The 14,426-nt window shown below is 49.4% G+C and overlaps 1 protein-coding gene across 3 annotated transcripts in view; it reads left to right on the forward strand.

Annotated features, from left to right (window-relative positions):
• Positions 1 to 14,426, forward strand: part of CA6 (carbonic anhydrase 6) — a 38,816-nt gene that overhangs the window by 4,394 nt on the left and 19,996 nt on the right. For all 3 annotated transcript variants that reach the window (XM_074380016.1, XM_074380017.1, XM_039474012.2), the window contains exons 2-4: positions 1,680 to 1,820; positions 5,352 to 5,531; positions 12,950 to 13,098. In XM_074380016.1, the coding sequence (XP_074236117.1) occupies positions 1,730 to 1,820; positions 5,352 to 5,531; positions 12,950 to 13,098 (420 nt within the window). In that variant the 5' untranslated portion in view covers positions 1,680 to 1,729. The remainder of the gene's footprint in view (positions 1 to 1,679; positions 1,821 to 5,351; positions 5,532 to 12,949; positions 13,099 to 14,426) is intronic.

A 14,426-nucleotide genomic window follows, 5' to 3' on the forward strand; every position in this document is an offset into this window, starting at 1 on the left:
CTGTCTCCGTAAGCTGGAGATTGAGTCATTTTTCCTCCATTTCTCTCACTAACCAGCTGGGTGGCAATGGTAAGTCACTTCCTTTTTCTGTAAAAGGAGGGGTCTGAATAAAAACGAATGCCATTTTCTACACACCAGGCACTGCCCCAAGTACTGCAGGGACATTTACTGCCAAATCCCTGCTACCACTAAACCCTTTTAAAGAAAGGAGGCGACCAGGTGTGATGGCTCCTGTCTGTCATCCCAGCACTTTGGGAGCATGAGGCGGGAGAATTGCTCGAGTCCAGGAGTTTGAGGCCAGCCTGGGCAACATGGTGAGAACCCGTATCTACAAAAAATAAGAAAATTAGCGGGGTGTCGTGGCCTGCAACTGTGGTCCCGGCTACTTGGGAGGCTGAGGAAGGAGAATTACTTGAGTCCAGGAGAAGTGAGAAGAAAGAAAGAGAGACAGAAAAGAAGAAAAAGGAAAAGGAAGAAAAGAAAGAGAAAGGAGAGGAGAGGAGAGAAAGGAAAAAGAAAAAGAGAAAGAAAGAAAATCGAAAAGAAAAAGGAAAGCTGAGGCAGAGAGCGCTGAGGCACTTGGCCAAGGTCACGCAACTAGCAGGTGGCAGACCCTGTCTGGTTTCAGAATCCTTGCCCTTGACCATGCTTTGCTCTCTGAGATTCTTGCAGCTCTTGAGCTTTAGAGATGGAAGTTTCCAGCAAGTTCTTTGCAGCAGCTGATGTTCTCTATCAAACGCCAGGGGGGCGCCTTTAAAATATTCAGGAGAGCCTAGGTTCGCAGTTAACATCCTTGTTGTGAAGGCCTGCTGCCATTTGCCGTTCCAGGGACAAGTGGACAATGAGTTAAGCTGGGCCAGGAGGGGGTTCAGCTCCCCTCCACAGGGCGGGGGTGGCCCTTTGTGTCCGGCAGCCCGCCTGCCCTCTATCTTGGACCTCGATGAAGGAAATGCTGGGCTGTCAGCAGGCATAAACTCCAAAGTTTCTCCTTCAGCGAATTTCAGGGACTGTCTAGCCAAGTGGATGCACAGGATTAAGTAATCCATGGATCCTGTGAGGGCGAATGGTTGATTGGTTTAGGTGTGCCCAAGTGCCCTGCAGCTGTCAGAACAAATCCATGCAGAAAGGCAGACGCCCACACCGGCTCACGTGGCCTCAAGGCGCGTGGTTCACGTGGTTCAAGAGCTGGGACCCGGGATCAACTGCTGGTTTCAGGAGAGGACCAGGAAATGGCCGAATGTGGAGGCCAGGTGCCTGCCATGTGTCCATGACTGACACAGGCAGGAAATACCAAGAGGGTTCCTGCAGGGCTTGCAGGCAGTGGTGATCCCGTCAGCAGTTTCCAGATCACTTACGTCAGGAGAAAGGGCACAGAAGACTGTCCAGGGAAGTCCCGCGCCCTGCTTCTTCCTGCCTCGGGCCTTTTCGCATTTCCGTGGTCACCCATCCACAATGGCTGCACTGTGTGGCCCTTCAGGTGACTCTCCTAAGACACTGAATGACCAAACCCATGGACTGATTGGATATGAAATTGACGTGGGAGGAGATGAGGCAGGTGCTGGGGCCACCTGGCCCAATGCTCGGAGCCAGAAGGGCTGTTGTGGGGAGGGTGTTATTGTTTTAGTGGGTGCAGCAAAGGGTGGATCAGCCAGCTGGATGTGGTAAATTGTTATTTACAGCTTCTGAGCCTTTAAAAGAAGAACTTTGCCAGAATCAGTCTTCACTCCAGATGTGCAGCACCATGAGGGCCCTGGTGCCTCTGCTGTCCCTGTTCCTGCTGGGTGGCCAGGCGCAGCATGGGTCCGATTGGACCTACTCAGGTAAGCCCCTGATTCCTGCATGCTCCCTCAGTTACCCTCATGACAGGCAAGCACCCCCCGACCTTTTTTTTTGGAGCCACTCTGTCGCCCAGGCTGGAGTGCAGTAGCATGATCTTGGCTCACGAAACCTCTGCTTCCTGGATTCAAGTGATTCTCCTGCCTTGGCCTCCTGAATAGCTGGGACTACAGGTGCACGCCACTACATCTGTACTTTTAGTAGAGACGGATTTCACCATGTTGCCCAGCGTGGTCTCGAATTCCTGACCTCAGGTGATCCGCCCGCCTTGGCCTCCCAAAGTGCTGGGATTACAGGTGTGAGCAGCCAAGAGACCTCCACGAGGGGGCCCTTCCCAGGATGGCCAGGCAGCCCACATGCCGTCTGTTGGGGTCGGCTCATTGTGGCTTCAGGTGTTACCTTTCTGGTGTCTCAGAGATGTGGAGAACAAGCCGAACTTAAATTTCAAATAAGGAAAAGCACGAAATAGCTTTCCCCCTTCACCAACTCCTGACTCACTTGCAGGCTTTTTTGCTTTAAATTTTTTTCCACCCACGATGCTGGTTGGTTTGAAAGCCCTCTCACTGCTTCTCTTTGTAAAATCATTTACTCTGTCGGTTCATGTAAGTGGAAAATAAGTTTCTTAGGAAGGACTTTCCGTAACTTCACGGAAGGTGCTGCAGGGTTTGTGAGACCTTCTTTCGTGGAAATTTCATGGTAGGCAGTTTACCTAGAATGTCTTGAGATAAGATGTTTCCTTTAGATGGTCTGTGGGCTGCCAGAACCAGACTTCTTTTTTTTTTTTTTGAGATGAAGTCTCTGTTGCCCAGGCTGGAGTACAGTGGCATGATCTCGGCCCTCTGCAACCTCCGCCTCCCTGGTTCAAGCAATTTTCCTGCCTCAGCTTCCTGAGTAGCTGGGATTATAGGCGTGCACCACTGTGCCCAGATACTTTTTTTTGTATTTTAGTAGAGACGACCTTTCAGGATGTTGGCCAGGCTGGTTTTTTGAACGCCTGATCTCATGATCCACCTGCCTCGGTCTCCCAAAGTGCTGGGATTACAGGTGTAAGCCACCACGTCCGGCAAAACCAGACTTTTTTGTTGTTGTTGCTGCCCAGGCTGGAGTGCAGTGATGCCATCTCAGCTCACTGCAACCTCTGCCTCCCGGGTTCAAGCGATTCTTGTGCCTCAGCCTCCTAAGTCGCTGGAATTACAGGCACTTGTCACCATACCCAGCTAATTTTTATATTTTTAGTATAAATGGGGTTTTACCACGTTGGCCAGGCTGGTCTCAAACTTCTGGCCTCAAGTGATCAGCCCACCTTGGTCTCCCAAAGTGCTGGGATTATAGGCATGAGCCATCGCCACTGCCCCCAAACCAGACTTTTAAAATGTGAAATGTAAAATCCTGGCATTTAGAGCATGGGTTCTGGTCCACATGTGAGCCAAAGCTAGAATGAGTGTCTGTAAGGTTTGCGGACACTAAACAGTCCTTTCCAGGGGCAGCGAGGAGTGCTTCTTCCCGTGTCCCCTCCTTTCTGTACAGGACCACAGATTGGAGCCCCTGAGGAGGCTGGCGGCTGCTGGCTGATGCAGGAGGTGAGACAAACATTTGCCTCCTGCAGAGTCTTCCCCAGCTCAGCTGCTCAGGGACCATTTCTTCATGGTGGACAGGATGCTCTGTTAAGTCAAGGGCAACGAAATTAGGAACATCCTGGGAAGTTTAGAAAGTCCAGCCAGCTCCGACCAACCACTCCGTTCCCGAGCACAGCGATCTTACACGCCTGGCAGCGCCTTGGGAGCCCAGGGCGTTTTGCTTTATTTGGCTTCCTTTGGCCAAGCAGTGCCAGGAGGTGGTTCAGAGGTGAAGGAAGAGAGAACTCAGAAAACGAAGGCCTTGTCCTCCCCAGGCTCTGCCCAGCCTCTGAGGCAGTGGGGCTTCCTGGAAAGCCACTGAGGTCTGGGAGAACTTGGGAGTGCCTTCTGTAAATGCTTTCCAGGAATACCTGAGAGATGGCCCGGTATTGACAGTGCTCTGGGATCTTGCTCTGAGAAGGTATGGTGCTAGATTGCCTTGATTACAAACCAAGAAGCTGTGAGAGGCCCCAGTACAAACACTTGTCTTAAAACAAGCTGTTGGCTGGGTGAGGTGGCTCCTGCCTGTAATCCCAGCACTTTGGGATAGGTGGATCACAAGGTCAGGAGTTCAAGACCAGCCTGGCCAATGTGGTGAAATCTCATCTCTGCTAAAACTACAAAAAAAAATTAGCCAGGCATGGTGGCATATGCCATAGTCCCAGCTTCCCTGGAGGCTGAGGCAGGAGCATCACTTGAACCCGGGAGGCAGAGGTTGCAGTGAGCCAAGATCGTGCCATTGCACTCCAGCCTTGGGGACAGGGCGAGACTCGGTCTCAGAAAACAAAAACCAAAAAACCAACCAAACAAACAAAAAGCTGTGTACTCACCACATACCTACCCCCGGAACCGCGGCTGGATTCTCCATGTCATGCAGCTGACGCCAAGCTTCACGGCTGTTTGGGGGCCCGGTCACCTATGATAATGACTCACCTTTAATACTCTGTCCCCTACGATTATCAACCCTCCCTGAAAAGATAAACTTTCTCCCTATGAAGTTTTTAAAAAGTACTCACGCTAGGTTGTCCTGAAGCCTGATGCTTTCTTAGTTTCCCTGAATCCATAAGTGCAGACACCAAAGTGGTCTTTGCCATCCTGGGAACGTATAAAAGGGTCTGGAGCAAGAAAATGGTGGCGGAGGGTCCTGCAGCATGGGGAGGTGGGCCTGTGTTCCTGTTGGGGGCATGGAAGACAACAGGGCCATTGAGAGGAGATGAGGAAGAGTCCCTGGAGCGGCACAGGAACAGCAAGCCACGGACCCCTCCGTGTCTCAGTCAGCTGGAAAGAAGTCAAAGGAGAGCAAAAAGTGATGTCTAAAACTCTCTCAGCTTGGGCACGGTGGCTCGCACCTGTAATCCCAGCACTCTGGGAGTGAGTGAGGTCAGGAGTTCAAGACCAGCCTGGGCAACATGGGGAAATAAAAACACGTCTCTAATAAAAACATAAAAGTTAGCCAGGTGTGGTGGCATGTGCCTGTAAGTCTCAGCTACTTGGGAGCCTGAGGCAGGAGAATTGCTTGAACCCGGGAGGTGGAGGTTGCAGTGAGCTGAGATCAAGCCACTGCTCACCAGCTTGGGTGACAGAGCGAGACCCTGTCTCAAAAAAAAAAAAAAAAAAAAAAAAAAAAAAAAAAGACTTTCATTGACTTCAAAACAATGAGTCTTGTTCCCAGGGCCAGTGGTTGCCACAGGAAAGTTAGAGGTTAGCACCAAAGCCCCCCAAACTCCAGAGTCCTTGGAGCTGAAGTAGTGTTTTTGGCCTCCTTCTGGGGACCCCGCTTCTACTTTCTAGAAGGTGTCCCGTGGGCCCCTGTCCAGCAGGCCCCCCGGCCTCTGGTGTGGTGAGGTTCCTGCAGAGCGAGCTTGGCCAGCCCCTGAAACTGTCTCTCTCCTGTCTCAGAAGGAGCACTGGATGAGGCGCACTGGCCGAAGCACTACCCCCACTGCGGGGGCCGGAGACAGTCACCCATTGACCTACAGAGGACGAAGGTGCGGTACAACCCGGCCCTGAAGGGGCTCAACCTGACAGGCTACGAGTCACAGGTGGGCGAGTTCCCCATGGTCAACAATGGCCACACAGGTAAGGGCAAGAGGGGAGGGGCTCCAGTCCACAAGCTGTCCCTGGCAGCCTGCGGGGGAAGGCAGGTGACACCCACCCCTGCCAGGAGTGGCTTGCACAGAGACCCAGAGCACGGCCTCAGAGCTGGGGGCCTCCAACGGGAGGGTTGCACATGAGGGCTGACGGGCCCGGAAACCACGTGGCTCTTGCAGGGAGGGCAGCATATCTGTCCTCCGCTCAGCTCCCTGTCCCTGCTGGCCCCTTCCTGCCTCATTCTTCTCTTCTCCCAGCTCACCTGACCTGCCCAGCAGGTGACAGGTTGTGCTGCTGAAGCCACCCTTCTCACCCAGGCTCTCTGTGCATCAGCTTGGGTCAGCTTGCCCACCTTTCCTATATTGAGTCTATTTAGCTCAAAGCACCTGACAGGCAGGACCAGGGTTTCTCAGAAGTTCAAGAAGAAAGCTCCGGTTTTCTGCTCTCTACAAGAAAGAAGGTGAAGGGTCAGGCAGAAAAAACAGGGCCATGGGGATGCCCCCTTCAGGAATCCAATATGAGAAACTGAATTTTTTTTTGTTTTTTTTTGTTTTTTTTTTTTGAGACAGAGTCTTACTCTGTCACCCAGGCTGGAGTGCAGTGGCGTGATCTCAGCTCACTGTAGCCTCCGCCTCCCAGGTTCAAGGGATTCTCCTGCTTCAGCCTCCCAAGTAGCTGGGATTACAGGCATGCACCACCATGCCCAGATAATTTTTTCATATTTTGAGTAGAAATGAGGGTTTCACTATTGAAACTGGTCTGGGACTTCTAATCTCAAGTAATCTTCCTGCCTCAGCCTCCCACAGTGCCGGGATTACCGCATGAGCCACCGCGCCCAGCCTGGAAACCGTGCTTTACGTTTGCAGAGCTTTCTCCTGATTTTCCAACGTGGTTCGACTTGTTTGAGTTTCATGGCAACCCAAGAGGGGGCATTTTTTAGGCAGGAAGTCTGAGGCCTCAGGAGGTTGAGGGACTCAGCCTGGGTCACACAGTGTCTAAAGGCCAAGATGGGCTCACGCCCCCAGATGTCGGTATTCTTTCCTTTTAAGGCACCCGACTCTCTCCTGGCTGGGTTGAGACAGTTCCCTGCCTGTCACACAGGGATATGACAGTCACTGGACTTGGCCAGGCATGGTAGCTCATGCCTGTAAACCCAGTACTTTAGGAGGCTGAGGTGGGAGGATCACTTGAGCCTGGGAGGTCAAGGTTGTGGTGAGCCAAGATCGTCATTGCACTCCACCCTGGGCAACAGAGTGAGATCCTTTTTCTTCAAAAAAAAAAAAAAAGATAGGGGGTGACAGGACATAGTTTTCTTATCTTCCACAATCAAGAAAATAAAACCGGTAGGGTGCAGTGGCTCATACCTGTAATCCCAGCACTTTGGGAGGCCGAGGCGGGTGGATTACCTGAGGTCAGAAGTTCGAGATTAGCCTGGCCAATGTGGTGAAACCCCATCTCTACTAAAAATACAAAAATTAGTCAAATGAGTCAGGCATGGTGGCCCAGCTACTTGGGAGGCTGAGACAGGAGAATCACTTGAACCCAGGAGACAGAGGTTGCAGTGAGCCTAGATCATGCCATCGAGCTCCAGCCTGGGCAAGAAGAGCGCAACGCCAGACTCCGTTTCTCACCGTGTCTTCTCACAAGACTTTCAGGATTAAACGATTCCTGGCCAAGAAACAAAAGCAAAATCGTCCCATTCCCCAGTGGATTCGGATGAAAACTGGTAATAAAATCAGGTACATCTCCAAAAGGAGACATTGGAAAAGAACCAAGCTGGGTCTGGCACACTTACGCTGCCTGAAGGTCACAATCGTGTTACCAAATCAAGCTGAAAAATGTCGCCGCTATCTGGAGAAGGCTGGACAGTGTCCTCTCTGGATCGGTTATGAAGGCATTAGTTAGTACAACCCACAGTGCTTCCATTATTCATGTTAAAAAAAAAAAAAAAAAGGTTTTGGTTGCCTGGGTTCAGTAATAAAAATGTGAGACCTTGCACTTCAAAAAAAGAAGAGCGCTCCCGGCCAGGCGCGGTGGCTCAAACCTGTAATCCCAGCACTTTGGGAGGCCGAGGCGGGTGGATCATGAGGTCAAGAGATCGAGACCATCCTGGTCAACATGGTGAAACCCCGTCTCTACTAAAAATACAAAAAATTAGCTGGGCATGGTGGCGCGTGCCTGTAATCCCAGCTACTCAGGAGGCTGAGGCAGGAGAATTGCCTGAGCCCGGGAGGCGGAGGTTGCGGTGAGCGGAGATCGCGCCATTGCACTCCAGCCTGGGTAACAAGAGCGAAACTCCGTCTCAAAAAAAAAAAAAAAAAAAAAAAAAAAAAAAAAAAGAAGAGCACAACTCCATTCTCAAAAAAAAAGAAAACCGATTGTCCTTTATGGGGCTGGTGAAAGTAGCAAATGGGAGAATGAAGCTCTGTCTGTCGAAGGGCTCAGGTTTATGTGGCCAGGAGCCCTGAAATACACAAAGAATGAACAAAAGCCTCATTTTCATCATAATGTCAAGCTCCTGTTTCCAAAATTACTCTCTGAAGCTTCCAGATTGGCAGGTGAAATCTTCCTCCCCTCCTTGTCGTCTGCTTGTGGAGAAGGGGTGAAGCACAAAGGCCAGACTCAGTGGCTTTGTTCACCCTCCCTGGACAGTGAGCTGAGGGCTCAGAAGACGGAATGAGTAAGGAAGAGAAGAGCCCAGCTTCCCACGGGGCTTGCGGCGGCTCCCTCCTCCCAATTTCCAGAGGACCCTCTACCTCCTTCTTTTAGGGCTGTGCTCAAATCTCTGTGGTCCAGAAGCCTGTTCCTTTGGGGTTCTCACCTCACATGACAGAATGCTGGACATTAGAGTGCACCCACAGTTCACATTAATTATATGTATATTAAAATTTTAAAAATTATTTGATTTTTTATTTTACTTTTATTTTTTTGAGACGGAGTCTTGCTCTGTCACCAGGCTGGAGTGCAAGGGCATGATCTCGGCTCACTGCAACCTCTCTGCCTCCCGGGTTCAAGCAATTCTCCTGCCTCAGCCTCCTGGGTAGCTGAAATTACAGGCATGTGCCACCACGCCTGGCTAATTTTATATTTTTAGTAGAGACAGTGTTTCTCAATGTTGGTCAGGCTGGTCTCAAACTCCCAACCTCAGGTGATCCACCCACCTCAGCCTCCCAAAGTACTGGGATTATAGGCATGAGCCACTGCACCCAGCCAAAAAAAAATTTTTTTTTTGAAACACAGTCTTGCTCTGTCACCCAGGATGGAGTGCAGTTATTGGCTTACTGCAACCTCTACCTCCCAGATTCAAGCAATTCTCCTGCCTCTGCCTCCCTGGTAGCTGGGACTACAGGCCTGTGCCACCACGCCGGCTAATTTTTGTAATTTTAGTAGAGACGGGGTTTTGTCATATTGGCCAGGCTAGTCTTGAACTCCTTGATTCAAGTGATCCACCCACCTTGGCCTCCCAAAGTGCCAGGATTATAGACATGAGCCCCTGCGGCTGGCCATGGTTCTATTTTTTGGTGTAAGGTTTTTTTTTTTGGAGACAAGAGTCTTGCTCTGTCACCCAGGCTGGAGTGGAGTGGTGCAATCTTGGCTCACTGCAACCTCTGCCTCCTGGGGTCAAGCAATTCTCATGCCTCAGCCTTGTGAGTAGCTGGGAGTACAGGCATGTGCCACAACCCCCAGCTAATTTTTGTATTTTTTTTGTACATTTGAGGTTTCAGCATGTTGGCCAGGCTGGTCTTGAACTCTTGGCCTCAAATGATCCACCAGCCTTGGCCTCCCACATTGCTGAGATTACAGGTATGAGCCACTGCACCCAGCCTAAGGTAAAGTATTTGAAATTTTTTTATAATTTGCTTTTGAAGTTATATGGCTATTGCCACTGCCTATATTTCAGCAAGCTCCAAGCATATTCAGGAATTCTACTGAAGGGAAAAGAAAACTAATCTGCAAACTTTGAATCTAAGGAGATTTTGATGAACAGTAAGCTTAACAATAAAGTTGACATGATGTATTAAAGACTTGTTAATTTTTGGTTTTGCAGGGTTCTTTTTTTTGAGACGGAGTCTTGCTCTGTCGCCCAGGCTGGAGTGCAGTGGTGCGATCTTGGCTCACTGCAACCTCCACCTCCTGGGTTCTGGAAATTGTCCTGTCTCAGCCTCCTGAGTAGCTGGGATTACAGGCATTATTGGTGTCTGCCACCATGCCCAGCTAATTTTGTACTTTTAGTAGAGTCAGGGTTTCTCCATGTTGGCCAGGCTGGTCTTGAACTCCTGACTTCAAGTGACCCGCCCACCTTGGCCTCCCAAAGTGCTGGGATTACAGGCATGAGCCACCACGCTCAGCCAGGTTTTGACAGGTTTCTAATCACATGCATTGAGCAATCCTTTCAGCGTCATGGAAATCCTGTGTTCCATCTGTTCATCTCTTCCTTCCTTCCTGAACCCTGGCAATCATTGATCTTGTTATTTGACCCATAGTTTTTCCTTTTCTAAAATGTCATACAGTTGGAATCGGAGCATGTAACCTTTTCACCTTGGTTTCTTTCACTTTGTAATGTGCATTTAACGTTCCTCCATGTCTTTTCATGGCTTGATAGCTCATTTCTCTTTAGTGCTGAATAATATTCTATTGTCTGGATGAATTACAGTTTATCCAGTCACCTATCCAAAGACATCTGAGTTGCTTCTCAGTTTTGGCAGTTACGAATAAAGCTGTCAGAAAACCTGTGTGCAGGCCAGGTGTGGTGGCTCATGCCTGTAATCCCAGTACTTTGGGAGGCCAAGGCGGGAGGATCACTTGGGCCAAGGAATTCGAGACCAGCCTGGGAAATGTAGTGAGACCTACGAAAGTAATCGAAAAATTAGCTGGGCATGGCGGCTCAAACATATAGTCCTAGCTTCAAACATATAGTCCTTGCATCTACAGGTTGAGATGCAAGGCTCATGAGGTCAAGGCTGCAGTGAGCTATGATTGCACCACTGCACTCCTGCCCTCCAGCCTGGGCAAAAGAGCGAGACTCTGTCTCAAAAAAAAAAAAAAAAAAAAAAAAAAAAATCCATGTGCATGTTTCTGTGTGTCAACCCATGTGGGTAAATACCAAGAGCATGCGTGATTGTATAGTAACGTCAGAGGCATTTGAACAAGAATGACCCCATCTTGACTAGGGGCTGGATAAAATAAGGCTGAGACCTACTGGACTGAATTCCCAGGAGGTTAAGGCATTGTAAGTCACAGGATGAGACAGGAGTTCAGCACAAGACACAGGTCATAAGACCTCGCTTATAAAACAGGTTGCAATAAAGAAGCCGGCCAAATCCTACCAAAATCAAGATGGCCACAAGAGTGACCTCTGGTCGTCTTCCCTGCTACACTCCCACTAATGCCACGACAGTTTATAGATGACATGGCAACATCAGGAAATTACCCTATGTGGTCTAAAAAGGGGTGGCATGAATAATCCATTCCTCATTTAGCATATCATCAAGACATAACCATAAAATTGGGCAACCAGTGGCCCTTGGGGCTGCTCTCCTTATGAAGCAGCCATTCTTTATTCTATTACTTCCTTTTTTTTGGAGACAGAATCTTGCTCTGAGGCTGGAGTGCAGTGGTGTGGTCTTGGCTAACTGCAGCCTCTGCCTCCTGGGTTCAAATGATTCTTGTGCCTCAGCTTCCTAAGTAGCTGGGATTACAGGTGCATACCATCATGTCCCATTAATTTTTTGTAATTTTAGTAGAGACAGAGTTTTGCCATATGGGCCAGGATGGTCTCGAACTCCTGACCTCAAGTGATCTGTCTGCCTTGGCCTCCCAAAGTGCTGGGATTACAGGCATGAGGCATTGCACCTGGTCTATTCCTTTACTTTCTTAATAAACTTGTTTTCGCTTTATTCTATGGACTGACTCCAAATTTTTTCTTTCTCGTGTGAGATCCAAGAACCCTCTCTTGGGGTCTGGATTGGGACCCCTTTTTGGTAACATATAGACCAAGTTGGAAAGAATTGACATTGGGACAGTATTAAGTCTTCCTATCTGTAAACATGGAATATTTTCCCACTTACGTAGTTCTTCATTTATTTCATCAGTTTTATGATTCTCCTTATAAAATTTTTTTGTCCATATTTTTGGACAATTTTTGTATTTTTAGTAGAGATGAAGTTTCCCCATGTTGGCTAGGCTGGTCTTGAACCCATGACCTCAGGTGATCTGCCTCCCTTGGCTTCCCAAAGTGCTCAGATTACAGGTGTGAGCCACCAGGCCCAGGCTCCTCATTTTTAAATTAAATTTAAATTAGATTCAAGATTTTGTTTTTTGGGGAGCCAGAGTTTCACTCTTGTCACCCAGGCTGGAGTGCAATGGCATGATCTCCAGTCACCACAACCTCTGCCTCCCAGGTTCAAGCAATTCTCCTGCCTCAGCCCCCTGAGCAGATGGGATCACAGACATGCACTACCATGTCCGGCTAATTTTGTTTTTTCAGTAGAGATGGGATTTCTCCATGTTGGTCAGACTGGTCTTGAACTCCTGACCTCAGGTGATCCGCCTGCCTCGGCCTCCCAAAGTGCTGGGATTACAGGCATGCCGGGTTCAACATTTCAATAAAGAGGAATTCAAATTGAAACACAGGCTGCTGAGACAAAGACAAATTGCTACAAAATTTCCAAAATGAACTCCCAGGTCTCTGTTTTGCTGCAGACTAGTAACAGTTGGTGGGCCGGTAGATCCATTAATATATATTGTCCAGGTGCGGTGGCTCACACCTACAATCCCAGCACTTTGAGAGGTCAAGGCAGGTGGATGGCTTGAGCCCAGGAGTTTGAGACTAGCCCGGGCAACATGGCGAAACTCCATCTCCGTAAATAAACTTAAATATTAGCTCGTCATGGTGGCGTGTGCCTGTAGTCCCAGCTACTTGAGGGGCTGAGGTGGGAGGATTGTTTGAGCCTGGGAGGTTGAGGCTGCAGTGAGCTGAGGCCGTGCCACTGCACTCCAGCCTGGGTGACAGAGTAAGACCCTATCTCAATAAAATACATATTTAAAAATTTCCAAAATACATTTTATAGGCTCCAGAAAAGCTTAAATGCCTGAGGTACTGGACCTCTAGTGTTTCGTGTCTTCTTAATAGAAGACACCACTATGGAAGACACTTAATGGAAGACACTTCCGAAACATACTGTTTTCTTAATACATGCTATTGGCTACTTTATGAAGTTCCTTGAATATAGGGACAATCACTTATTCATTTTTTCATCACAGTACCTGCCACAGATCCTGACAGAGCAGATTCAAAATGTTCACTGAATGGTGCATTTGAGCAGAAAAGCAGAGAAGCTCCCTGGCCTGCAGGCCTGACCCCTCTGTGCTCACCCGCGCCTCTCATCCCCACCCCGTCTCTCCAGTGCAGATCAGCCTGCCCGACACCATGCGCATAACAGACGCCAATGGCACCGTGTACATAGCCCAGCAGATGCACTTTCACTGGGGTGGAGCATCTTCGGACATCAGCGGCTCTGAGCACACTGTGGACGGGATCAGACACGTGATTGAGGTACGTGAGGACCCCCACTGCGTTCTCTTTCCTTCAAACCCCATAGTCACTTATTCATTGACAGATTCTCTTCTCACTCTGTCACCCAGGCTGGAGTGCAGTGGCGCAATCTCAGCTCACTGCAACGTCTGCCTCCTGGGTGCAAGTGATTCTCCTGCCTCAGCCTCCCAAGTAACTGGGATTACAGGCACATGCCAGCATGCCTGATAAGTTTTGTGTTTTTACAAAACATTGGCTGGATGGGGTTTCACTATGTTGGCCAGGCTAATCTCGAATTCCTGACCTCAGGTGATCCACCCGCCTCAGCCTCCTAAAGGATTATAGGCGTGAGTCACAGTGCCCGGCTGTCACTTTTCTTATTAAAACAGCCAAGGCTGGGTGAGCTGGCTCATGCCTATAATTCTGGCACTTTGGGAGGTCAAGGCAGGGGAATTGCTTGAGTCCTGGAGTTTGCAACATAGTGAGATCCTGTGTCTACAAAAAGTAATAATAATAATAAATTATCCTGGAGTGGTGGCACATGCGTATAGTTCCAGCTCCTGAGGAGGCTGAGGGGGGAGGATCGCTTGAGGCCAGGAGGTTGAGGCTGCAGTGAGTCCCGATTATGCTGCTGCACTCCAATCTGAGGGATAAAACAAACAAAAACAGCCAAAGACTGTGCAATGGTAGCAGTTAAATCATCCTGAAGTTTTATTTTTTATTTACTCTACAGCTCTTGACTGGTCACTGCTCTGTGACCGGGGTATAGGCAAGCTCAGGCTGCAGGACAACAGCCCACAGGGTGTGGCGAACACTCCTTTGTTTCAGCTGGATTTCTATGTGCTAGATTTTCTTTCCTTTTCTTTTTTTTGAGACACGGTTTCACCCTTTCGCCCAGGCTGGAGTGCAGTGGCGTGATCTTGGCTCACTGCAACCTCTGTCCCCTGGGTTCAAGTGAGTCTCCTGCCTCAGCCACCAGAGAAGCTGGGATTACAGGCACCTGCCACCACGCCCAGTTAATTGTTTAGTAGAGATGGGGTTTCACCACGTTGGCCAGGCTGATCTCAGTCTCAAACCCCTGACCTCAAGTGATCCGCCCACCTGGGCCTCCCAAAGTGCCGGATTACAGGCATCAGCCACTGCACCTGGCCGGTGTTAGATTTTCTGAGTTCCCTCTTTGGCCAGAATTCGTCTTTAAGATGACTACAATTTAACAGTGGCTGTCTGGGACAAGGAGGCATAAGCTCATCCTCCCGGCAAACCGCCAGACACCTCAGGAGAACCCCAGCTCTGCCAGCTCGTCTGCCTGGAGGGAGGTGTGGTCAGGGGAACACCCTGGAACTGCCGTC

Source organism: Saimiri boliviensis, chromosome 11 (assembly GCF_048565385.1).
Source record: "Saimiri boliviensis isolate mSaiBol1 chromosome 11, mSaiBol1.pri, whole genome shotgun sequence".
In the NCBI taxonomy this organism is placed as follows: Eukaryota; Metazoa; Chordata; class Mammalia; order Primates; family Cebidae; genus Saimiri; species Saimiri boliviensis.